This window comes from Bombina bombina, chromosome 1, assembly GCF_027579735.1.
Source record: "Bombina bombina isolate aBomBom1 chromosome 1, aBomBom1.pri, whole genome shotgun sequence".
In the NCBI taxonomy this organism is placed as follows: domain Eukaryota; kingdom Metazoa; phylum Chordata; class Amphibia; order Anura; family Bombinatoridae; genus Bombina; species Bombina bombina.
In genome coordinates this window covers 185,945,091-185,957,951 of record NC_069499.1, presented here as the reverse complement: position 1 = coordinate 185,957,951, position 12,861 = coordinate 185,945,091, and the positions used below count along the sequence as shown (strand labels likewise).

At 38.0% G+C, this 12,861-nt stretch overlaps 1 protein-coding gene across 1 annotated transcript in view; it reads right to left on the bottom strand.

Moving 5' to 3' along the window:
• The window catches only part of RGS6 (regulator of G protein signaling 6), an 848,561-nt gene that overhangs the window by 53,827 nt on the left and 781,873 nt on the right, over positions 1-12,861 (bottom strand). The window contains exon 16 of the mRNA XM_053697770.1: positions 3,283-3,372. Within this exon, the coding sequence (XP_053553745.1) occupies positions 3,283-3,372 (90 nt within the window). The remainder of the gene's footprint in view (positions 1-3,282; positions 3,373-12,861) is intronic.

Below are 12,861 nucleotides of genomic sequence, written 5' to 3'. Positions count from 1 at the left end.
ATCCACAAAACATTACACACATAAAAGCTACTACTTTAGAAGGACCGGTAATTGCCACGCCCCCTTGACCACGCTCCTGACCACACCCCCACTGGCACCGCACCAGGTGGTCCCAGTTTCACCTTTAAAAATTATGGTAAGCCTATGTATAAGGCCTCAGGACTGTGTCTGTGTCACCATCCCTGTATAAGGCCTCAGGACTGTGTTCCTGTCACAATACCTGTATAAGGCCTCATGACTGTGTTCCTGTCACACACCCTGTATAAGGCCTCAGTACTGTGTTCCTGTCACACACCCTGTATAAGGCCTCAGTACTGTGTTCCTGTCACACACCCTGTATAAGGCCTCAGTACTGTGTCCCTGTCACACACCCTGTATAAGGCCTCAGTACTGTGTCCCTGTCACACACCCTGTATAAGGCCTCAGTACTGTGTCCCTGTCACACACGGACACACCATGTATAGGCCTCAGTACTGTGTCCCTGTCACACACCCTGTATAAGGCCTCAGTACTGTGTTTGTGTAACAAACCCTGTATAAGGCCTCAGGACTGTGTTCCTGTCACAATCCCTGTATAAGGCCTCAGGACTGTGTCCGTGTCACAATGCCTGTATAAGGCCTCAGGACTGTGTCCGTGTCACCATCCCTGTATAAGGCCTCAGGACTGTGTTCCTGTCACAATCCCTGTATAAGGCCTCAGGACTGTGTTCCTGTCACAATCCCTGTATAAGGCCTCAGGACTGTGTCCGTGTCACCATCCCTGTATAAGGCCTCAGGACTGTGTCCCTGTCACAATCCCTGTATAAGGCCTCAAGACTGTGTCCGTGTCACAATCCCTGTATAAGGCCTTAGGACTGTGTCCGTGTCACCATCCCTGTATAAGGCCTCAGGACTGTGTTCCTGTCACAAATCCTGTATAAGGCCTTAAGACTCACTGTGTCACAGTTACTATATTTAGATATCAACTTAGGCATCACACATAATATATATAATGCTTTCAAATATATTAATTTTAATGTATATGTTCTTAATTTACTGTTACAGTCTTCTGTTCTATTTTCAAGCCATTCTTATCTCTGCAGTTAAATTTGTGTCTTACAAACAACACAAAGGCCCTAATGAAATGTCAGTGCCTCATATTTTATGTACAGACACAAATGCATGTCAGAAACAATAAGCAACCAGGTGCAATACTATTTAACGTATTTCAAACAAATGCAATACAATATATTAACCTATTGACTAGAAATCTATAATACAAAAACAAAAAAATACAATTATGTTCTATGAAGGTATAAAATGTTACGGCTTTCAAGGAATAGTGACAAACAGGAAAGAACTAGTAACCCTGATAGTTTTAAATTGTTAATTAGGAATTCATTATATATATATAATTTATTTTTAAACCTGCACTTATGTAATTTCTATTTCTACTAGATAAATATATGAGACTATTGCTTATAAAACATGTAATTTAATTTGTCAGCACAACATGAAAACAGAATAGTCAGTCTCTGTGCTTCAATAGAATTAAAGGGATAGGAAAGTCAAAAATAAACTTACATGATTCCAATAGATCATGTAATTTGAAGACACTTTTAAATTCACTTCTATTTTCAAATGTGCTTTGTTCTCTTGGTATCCCTTGTTGAAAAATAATACGCACATATCCTACACTAGTGGGAGCTAGCAGCTGATTGGTACCTGCACACATTTGTCTTTTGTGATTGGCTGACTAGATGTGTTCATCTTGTTGCCAGTAGTGCAATTTTGTCCCTTCAGCAAAGGATAAGAAGAGAATGAAACAAATTTGATAATGGAAGTAAATTTTTAAGTTGTTTAAAATTGTATGCTCTATCCAAATCATGAAAGAAAATGTTGGGGTTTCCTGTCCCTTTAAGAAGTAGGTGTATACTTAAATATCAGTGTTTTTATAGTCTAGATTCGTATTATTGTATTCCTAAGTATGTCTTGCTACAGACTGCCTTTGTCAGAAAAAAACTGACCATATTTATATATTGCATATAATCCTGAGTAAGGAGCCCCTCTCAAGCTCAAAAACATTTTCCCAACTGCTCTGTGCGCCATCCTTTGAGGATCATAGCAAACAGTCCCTGCTCTTCTGAGCACTTCCTGTTCCTGCAGCCATTTAATATTTAAAGGGACATAAAACCCCAAAAAATGGTTTCATGATTCAGATAGAATATACAATGTTAAACAACTTTCCAATGTACTGTTGTCTTGTTATCCTTTGTTGAAAAGCAGAAAGGTAGGTTCAGAAATGTGCATGTGTCTACAGCACTATATAGATAAAGTCAGAGTTAGGTTCCGCACTCCAGGGTCATCCCCAGTAGATCCAAAGACTGCACTGATGCAGGTAGTAGGTGCTAAAACCTTCAGGGACCCCCCTCCAAGGTCCAGTGCTGATATGGTGAAAACAAGGAAGATAAACACCTTTATTGGAGCAACGTTTCAATGCTTCCTGCCTCTTTCTCAAGCTTGCTACAGCACTATATACCAGTAGTTTTGCAACAATGTTGTACATTAGCAAGAGCACCTGTCATGTAGTGCCCCAGACATTTGCACGCTATCTATTTAGATATCTCTTCAACAAAGAATAACACGAGAATAAAGCACATTTGATAATAGAAGTAAAATGGAAACATTTTTAAAATTGTATTCTCTATCTGAATCATTAAAGAAAAACAATTGTGTTTCATGTCCCTTAAACTTTTATAAGCCTAAGCAAGAACAGCCAGTGAGAACACATCAAAGATTGATTAAAAAAATACTGTTCCAAAACTGGTATTTGGATTATTTCAACATTGGGTCCATACAGTTACTATTTAGAAACACAAGTACAATATTGGCTGAATGGCAACCTTGATAATACTATTATACTACGTAGACAACCTCAGAAAAAAGGAATTAAATCAAGAAGAGTGTATTCAAGAATAGACACAAAAAGATTATTTCCTTATAGACACCAGAAACCACTCATCAAGTGTCATTTCTTCATGAATGTGAAACGTTAATTTGATTACCCTGAGCTATGGTTACCAAACATAAATCTTCAGATCCTTGTCAATACTGTGAACTGTGTATGCCATATGATATAAAGAACTGATTTGAGAAACAGCTGGGAGGGAAATGACGTTTAGTCCTCGTGCAAAGAAGATGAGTACAGACAAATAACACAACTCTCATTTCCACACTAGTAGCAAGCAGCAGGCCGGGATCAGTAATGTGCAGAAGTTGCAAGCATGTCTATTCCAAACTGTACCTTCTTCTTCATGAGCAACAAATCTTGGTAGGCGTTAGAACGCAGGAAACGTGCATAACTGTCACTCTTCATCAACTTGTAGATGTGCTCCTGAGAGGGAGGAATATATTATAGGATTATAGTATATACATCTGCCAAGCATTCTTAACATTTTGCAGTTTTATTTACAGTTATACGATTTATAAGAAGGACAGGTTTGCAGATATATGGGGTGTGAAGATTCAAATTACTCAATTCCTCCACTGTATCTTGTTTAAAGGGACAGAAAGGTCAAAATTGAAGTGCTGATATGCTACATCTGACTAGAGGATTAGGATTAACAATGCTTGCTCAGAGATCTGGCAGTGCTGTGTATTGCATCAGTAAAGACTTACACCTAGATTACGAGTTTTGCGTTAGAGGCTATGCGGTAATAACGAGCAGTTTATGCTCACCGCTCACTTACAGACAGCGCTGGTATTACGGGTTTTTACAAACCCGGCGTTAACTGCCAAAAAGTGAACGTAGAGCAAAATTTTGCTCCACATCTCACCTCAATACCAGCGCTGCTTACGTTAGCGGTGAGCTGGCTGAAAGTGCTCGTGCACGATTTCCCAATAGGGATCAATGGGGGAGAGCCGGCTGAAAAAAAACCTAGCACCTGCAAAAAAGCAGCGTAAAGCTCCTAACGCAGCCCCATTGATTCTTATGGGGAAAATACATTTATGTCTACACCTAACACCCTAACATGAACCCCGAGTCTAAACACCCCTAATCTTACACTTATTAACCCCTAATCTGCTACCCGACATCGCCGACACCTACATTATATTATTAACCCCTAATCTGACGCTTCGGACACCGCCGCCACCTACATTATACTTATGAACCCTTAATCTGCTGACCCCAACATCGCCGACACCTACATTATATTTATTAACCTCTAATCTGCCGCCCCCAATGTCGCCGCCACCTACCTACACTTATTAACCCCTAATCTGCCGCCCCCAACGTCGCAGCCACTATATTATAGTTATTAACCCCTAAACCTAAGTCTAACCCTAACACCCCCTAACTTAAATATAATTTAAATAAATCTAAATAAAATTGCTATCATTAACTAAATTATTCCTATTTAAAACTAAATACTTACCTGTAAAATAAACCCTAAGCTAGCCACAATATAACTAATAGTTACATTGTAGCTATCTTAGGGTTTATTTTTATTTTACAGGCAAGTTTGAATTTATTTTAACTAGGTACACTAGTTATTAAATAGTTATTAACTATTTAATAACTACCTAGCTAAAATAAATACAAAAGTATCTGTAAAATAAAACCTAACCTAAGTTACAATTACACCTAACACTACCACTAAATTAAATTATCTAAAGTACAACCCCCCCCCATTAAATTACAGAAAATAATAAACAAATTACAAGATTTTTAAACTAATTACACCTAATCTAATCCCCCTAACAAAATAAAAAGCCCCCCCAAAATAAAAAAGCCCTACCCTACACTAAATTACAAATAGCCCTTAAAAGGGCCTTTTGCGGGGCATTGCCCCAAAGTAATCAGCTCTTTTACCTGTAAAAAAAATTACAGATCCCCCCCCAACATTAAAATCCCCCACCCACACAACCAATCCTACTCTAAAACCCACCCAATCCCCCCTTAAAAAAACCTAACACTAACCCCCTGAAGATCACCCCACCAGGAGACGTCTTCATCCAACCGGGCAGAAGTGGTCCTCCAGACGGGCAGAAGTCTTCATCCAAGCCGGGCGAAGTGGTCCTCCAGACGGGCAGAAGTCTTCATCCAGACGGCATCCAAGATGGCGTCCCTTCAATTTCAATTGGCTGATAGAATTCTATCAGCCAATAGGAATTAAGATAGAAAAAATCCTATTGGCTGATGCAATCAGTGAATAGGATTGAGCTGGCATTCTATTGGCTGTTCCAATCAGCCAATAGAATGCGAGTTCAATCCTATTGGCTGATTGCATTTTTCTACCTTAATTCCGATTGACTGATAGAATTCTATCAGCCAATCGGAATTGAAGGGGCGCCATCTTGGATGACGTCACTTAAAGGTACCGTCATTTAATAAGAAGACTCCGGATGACGAGGATGCTCCGCGTCGGATGTCTTGGAGATGGACCCGCTCTGCGCCAGATGGATGAAGATAGAAGATGCTGTCTGGATGAAGACTTCTGCCTGTCTGGAGGACCACTTCTGCCCGGCTTGGATGAAGACTTCTGCCCATCTGGAGGACCACTTCTGCCGGCTTGGATGAAGACTTCTGCCCGTCTGGAGGACCACTTCTGCCCGGTTGGATGAAGACGTCTCCCGGTGATCTTCAGGGTGTTAGTGTTAGTTTTTTTTAAGGGGGTATTGGGTGGGTTTTAGAGTAGGGTTGGTTGTGTGGGTGGTGGGTTTTAATGTTGGGGGGGATTTGTATTTTTTTTTACAGGTAAAAGAGCTGATTACTTTGGGGCAATGCCCCGCAAAAGGCCCTTTTAAGGGCTATTTGTAATTTAGTGTAGGGTAGGGCTTTTTTATTTTGGGGGGGGCTTTTTTATTTTGTTAGGGGGATTAAATTAGGTGTAATTAGTTTAAAAATCTTGTAATTTGTTTATTATTTTCTGTAATTTAGTGGGTTTTTTTTTGGTACTTTAGATAATTTTATTTAATTTAGGGAATTAATTTAATTATAGTGGTAGTGTTAGGTGTAATTATAACTTAGGTTAGGTTTTATTTTACAGGTACTTTTGTATTAATTTTAGCTAGGTAGTTATTAAATAGTTAATTTTTAATAACTATTGTACCTAGTTAAAATAAATACAAACTTGCCTGTAAAATAAAAACAAACCCTAAGCTAGATACAATGTAACTATTAGTTATATTGTAGGTAGCTTAGGGTTTATTTTATAGGTAAGTATTTAGTTTTAAATAGGAATAATTTAGTTAATGATAGTTATTTTATTTATATTTATTTAAATTATATTTAAGTTAGGGGGTGGTTAGGGTTAGACTTAGGGGTTAATAACTTTAATATAGTGGCGGCGATGTTAGGGACGGCAGATTAGAGGTTACTAAAATTTAACTAGTGTTTGCGAGGCGGGAGTGCGGCAGTTTAGGGGTTAATATATTTATTATAGTTGCGGCGATGTCCGGTTCGGCAGATTAGCGGTTCAATTTTTTTTTAAGTGTTTGCGATGTGGGGGGGGGGGGCACAGTTTAGGGGTTAATAGGTAGTTTATGGGTGTTAGTGTACTTTTTAGCACTTTAGTTAAGAGTTTTATGCTACAGCGTTGTACCATAAAACTCTTAACTACTGACTTTTAAATGCGGTACCAGTCTTGACAGGAGAGAGTCTACCGCTCACTTTTTGTCAGACTCGTAATACCGGCACTATGCAAGTCCCATTGAAAAAATAGGATACGCAATTGACGTAATACCAGCAGGCGTTAAAAAGCAGCGTTGGGACCGGCCAACGCTGCTTTTTAAGCCTAACCCAAGACTCATAATCTAGCCGTTAATTTGTGTCATACACTGCTGACTCTCTAAGGTGTTGTTTGAATGCTGGTACACCTGGCACTCACAGTATTTGTGCGTAATTTTAATGCATTCATGCATATTTCAGTTGTTACCCTTCTGTCCCTTTAATGAAAGGAGACAAACTTTTGACTAACATATCTTTAGCATATCAGTAGTTTATCCTGAAGTGCAATCTCTGATTGGCTGTATTAAAGGGAAAGGAAAGCCAAAAGTAAACTTGCATGATTCAGATAGAGCATGTCATTTTAAGACACTTTTAAATTCACTTTAAAAAATAAAATTGTATTGGTACCCTATGTTGAAAAAGGAGATGAATATATACACTACTGGGTGCTAGCTGGTTATTGGGGGCTACATACATTTGTCTCTTGTCATTGACTCACCAGATGTTTTCAGCTAGCTCCCAGTGGTGCATTGTAGCTGAATTTAATTTTGTGTTTAATCACTTTGTAGGGGTTAAACAGACAATCATATATGCAATAGTGCAAGACAAATGCTCTATCATATAAGAGCATTTTGTTTTTGCACTTTTATATCCCTTTAAACCGCTATGTGTGTAAGCTTGTAGTATTATTATGTAATATAAATGCTGTTTAACTTACATTATTACATCAGTATTAGCTGTGTACTACTTGTTAATAGTCATTGGCTAATAGGTACTTCCCTCTAATGTTGAGTGGCTGCTAGGCACTTCCTGTTTGTGCTCATGTGGAAATGCTGCTATTTTATATGAATGATAGAACGTTTTTCAGTACAAAGTCCCTTTAAGTGTTATCAGTAGATTGTTTGCTCTTAAAATGTATTTCAAGAAAGAAGAGGCAGGTTAATTATCGTGCAGCATGTTTTGTGCTACATGCACTGTTGATATGATTGGACCAATCTCCTTAAAGATATTATTACTCATCCTCTAACCAGGTGATATATTGTGCGGACAGATTAAGCTGAGTTATATTTTTACTGCTTCTGTTTTATCTTTGAATAAACCTCACAAAATTCAGTCCAAATGTATTCTGACTGCTTTCAGGTTACACAGTGAGACTGGGACAGTATTTAGAGCTATATAAGATTATTAATAAATCAGGTGTTCCACATGTTATATATTCCAAGCCTGATTGCTAGTGATAGACTTGTTTATACAATTCTCCAGCCCGCCCTCTAGGATCCAACAACGAACTGCTCCTTGCATCTCTGATTATCAACACTTCCCACGCTAGACTGCAGAACATCTCTCGTGCGGTATCTACCCTCTGGAAAATCTCCCTCGTGCTGTCAGACTTTCCCATAATCTGCCTCCTTTTAATACATTTTTGTTCTGGGAAGCCTACCACCCTACTCAGTAACAAATGAATTCCACTTACCTAATAATTGCCCTCATCTAACTCTTAACATCATTCTCACCCTTGCAGTTCTCACCTCCTGTTTCTCACCCTCCTACCCATCTAGATTGTAAATTCCCAAGGGAATAGGACCCATAATTCCTGTATGTGTTTGTCAAATTTTGTCTTGTCTCTTTCAAGTTTTATATCATTGTTTTATTTAAACAAATTGTACCCATGGACAGTAGAATATGTTGGTGCTTTATAAATAAAGTATAATACTAATAATAACAATAATAATAATACAAAAATGGTTCATTGAAATTGCATGATACTACATTTACAAGAACTTGATCTCTTTAAAATACCACTTGTGGTTTAAAAATAGTTACGCCCTACTAGATATTGATACATCCTACGAGCCAGCTGGACACAGCAATGTTGTATTCTGGAGTAGTGTTACTTAAAAAATATAGAGCACGATTTTGTTCTTCGATTTCAATTCTTTATTTTTGTATAAAGAAATTCACCATGTTTAATACTAGTGTGACCTATTATAATTTCACATAGATTAACAATGAAAACATTTGACATATTATATTTTTTGATAACCGATAATCAGATAGATGTAAGATGTGTTAAGGAGGAGTAATACATTAATTGATGTTACGTTTAGGCACTTTAAGGATTATGTTAGAGAAGATTAGATAATAATATAGAAACTATGTAACATTTATGGATTGGCTAATTAAAGGTTTTACAGAATACGATTGGGATATAGTAATGTCAATCAATTTTGTCTTTTTGTGAAAGAGTTGTGAACGTTCGGATTTGATATTTACTTAATATTGTTAAAATGTACAAATCAAAGACTGAATCTTTTTGCTTTTTTATGACTATATACATGACTGCTTAGTTGTTTCGTTTACTTAAAAGGCTACTAAATACAAATTTCTTTCATGATTCAGATAGAGCATGCAATTTTAAGCAACTTTCTAATTTACTCCTATTATCATTTTTTTTTTCGTTCTCTTGCTATATTTATTTAAAAAAGAAGGCATCTAAGCTAAGGAGCTAGACAATTTTTGGCTCAGACACCCTGGACAGCACTTGTTTATTGGTGGGTGCATTTAGCGACCAATCAGCAAGCACAACCCAGGTTGTGAACCAAAAATTGGTCGGCTTCTAAACTTACATTCTTGCTTTTAAAATAAAGATAGCAAGAGAATGAAAAAAAAATTGATAATAGGAGTAAATTAAAATGTTACTTAAAATTGCATGCTCTATCTGAATCATAAAAGAAAAAAATTGGGTTCAGGTTCCCTTTAAGAAATGTTCCATTGTAACCTGTGATCAGTGAAAAATTATATAGTTTTTCCAGTTTTGTTTTTTAGTTTGATATACATATGTATATCAATAGAAAGCCCTGATCAGAGTGTAACGATCATATCAACTTACGCTGAAAACATCAAGGCATCTATTTATCAACCTGTCAACTTAACTACATTCGACGACACCAATAAGATCGCTTAACATCGCTGCCGCGGACCTGAATACGTTCTCCAAAATTATCAAAAAAGCTGTCAAAAAGCAGTGCACCAAGTACGGGCGATGAGCAGCGGACTGTTGTTAACTAACAGTCATCAATCTCGCTGCTCTTCGGCTTTTTCCCAGCTTTATTGGTACCCTGTCACTAAACACCCACACTATACTAAATGTTTTACCCCCTATACCATCGCTCCTGGAGCCCACTGCAACTCTAATAAATTTATTAACCCCTAAACTGCCGCTCATGGACACCGCCGCAACTAAATAAAGTGTTTAACCCCTAAACTGCCGCTCCCGGAGCCCACCGCCACCTACATTATACTTATTAACCCCTAATCTGCCCCCCCTACACTGCCGCCACCTACATTATATTTATTAACCCCTAATCTGCCGCCCCCTACAACGCCGCCACTATATTAAATTTATTAACCCCTAATCTGCCCCCCTACACCGCCGCCACTATATTAAATTTATTAACCCCTAATCTGCCCCCCCTACACTGCAGCCACTATATTAAATTTATTAACCCCTAATCTGCCCCCCTACACCACCACCACTATATTAAATTTATTAACCCCAAATCTGCCCCCCTACTCCGCCGCCACTATATTAAATTTATTAACCCCTAATCTGCCCCCCCTTACACTGCCGCCACTATATTAAATTTATTAACCCCTAAACCTAAGTCAACCCCAAATCTGCACCCCCTACACCGCAGCCACTATATTAAATTTATTAACCCCTAATCTGCCCCCCTACACCGCCACCACTATATTAAATTTATTAACCCCTAATCTGCCCCCCTACTCTGCCGCCACTATATTAAATTTATTAACCCCTAATCTGCCCCCCCCACACTGCCGCCACTATATTAAATTTATTAACCCCTAAACCTAAGTCTAACCCTAACCCCCCTAACAAATATAATTTCAATAAATCTAAATAAATATTCCTAGCATTAAATAAATTATTCCTATTTAAAACTAAATACTTACCTATAAAATAAACCCTAAGCTAGCTACAATATAACTAATAGTTACATTGTAGCTATTTTAGGGTTTATTTTTATTTTACAGGCAAGTTTGTATTTATTTTAACTATGTACAATAGTTACTAAATAGTTATTAACTATTTAATAACTATCTAGTTAAAATAAATACAAAGTTACCTGTAAAATAAAAACTAACCTAAGTTACAATTACACCTAACACTACACTATAATTAAATTAATTCCCTAAATTAACTACAATTAAATACAATTAAATAAAAATAGAAAATAATAAAATAATTACAAGATTTTTAAACTAATTACACCTAATCTAATCCCCCTAACAAAATAAAAAATCCCCCCCCAAAATAAAAAAAGCCCTACCCTACATTAAATTACAAATAGCCCTTAAAAGAGCCTTTTGCGGGGCATTGCCCCAAAGTGATCAGCTCTTTTACCTGTAAAAAAAATTACAAACCCCCCCCTAACATTAAAACCCACCACCCACCCAACCCTACTCTAAAACCCAGAAGTCTTCATCCAGACGGTATCTTCTATCTTCATCCATCCGGCGCGGAGCGGGTCTATCTTCAAGACATCCGACGCGGAGCATCCTCTTCATCCGGAGTCTTCTTCAACAATGACGAGTCCTTTAAGTGAATTGAAGGGACGCCATCTTGGATGACGTCACTTAAAGGACTCGTCATTGTTGAAGAAGACTCCGGATGAAGAGGATGCTCCGTGTCGGATGTCTTGAATATGGACCCGCTCCGCGCTGGATGGATGAAGATAGAAGATGCCGTCTGGATGAAGACTTCTGCCTATCTGGAGGACCTCTTCTGCCCGGCTTGGATGAAGACTTCTGCCAGTCTGGAGGACCACTTCACCCGGCTTCGTTGAGGACTTCGGCCCGGTTGGGTGAAGACGTCTTAAGGTAGGGTGATCTTCAAGGGGTTAGTGTTAGGTTTTTTTAAGGGCGGATTGGGTGGGTTTTAGAGTAGGGTTGGTTGGGTGGGTAGTGGGTTTTAATGTTGGGGGGGGGGTTGTAATTTTTTTTTAAAGGTAAAAGAGCTGATTACTTTGGGGCAATGCCCCGCAAAAGGCCCTTTTAAGGGCTATTTGTAATTTAGTGTAGGGTAGGGCTTTTTTATTTTGGGGGGCTTTTTTATTTTGTTAGGGGATTAGATTAGGTGTAATTAGTTTAAAAATCTTGTAATTATTTTATTATTTTCTGTAATTTAGTGGGGTTTTTTTTGTACTTTAGATAATTTAATTTTATTTAATTGTAGTTAATTTAGGGAATTAATTTAATTATAGTGTAGTGTTAGGTGTAATTGTAACTTAGGTTAGGCTTTATTTTACTGGTAACTTTGTATTTAGTTTAACTAGGTAGTTATTAAATAGTTAATAACTATTTAGTAACTATTGTACATAGTTAAAATAAATACAAACTTGCCTGTAAAATAAAAACAAACCCTAAGATAGCTACAATGTAACTATTAGTTATATTGTAGCTAGCTTAGGGTTTATTTTATAGGTATAGTATTTAGTTTTAAATAGGAATAATTTATTTAATGCTAGGAATATTTATTTAGATTTATTTAAATTATATTTAAGTTAGGGGGTGTTAGGGTTAGGGGTTAATGAATGTAATATAGTGGCGGCAGTGTAGGGGGGCAGATTAGGGGTTAATAAGTATAATGTAGGTGGCGGTGGGCTCCGGGAGCGGCGGTTTAGGAGTTAAACACTATATTTAGTTGTGGCGGGGTCTGTGAGTGGCGGTTTAGGGGTTAATAAGTTTATTAGAGTGGCAGTGGGCTCAGGGAGTGGCGGTTTAGGGCTTAATAAGTATAATGTAGGTGGCGGCGGTGTGGGGGGGCAGATTAGGGGTTAATAAGTATAATGTAGGTGGCGGCGGTGTAGGGGGGGCAGATTAGGGGTGTTTAGACTCGGGGTACATGTTAGGGTGTTAGGTATAAACATTACTATAGAAATCAATGGAATATCGGGAAGCAGCGAACATAAGCTTTCGCTGCTTTCAGACTCCCATTGATTCCTATGGCATCCGCCGCCTCCAGGGTGGCAGATTGAAAACCAGGTACGCTGGGCCGGAATATTGCCGAGCGTACCTGGTAGACATTTGATAACTAGCAAAAGTAGTCAGATTGTGCCGAATTTGCATTCT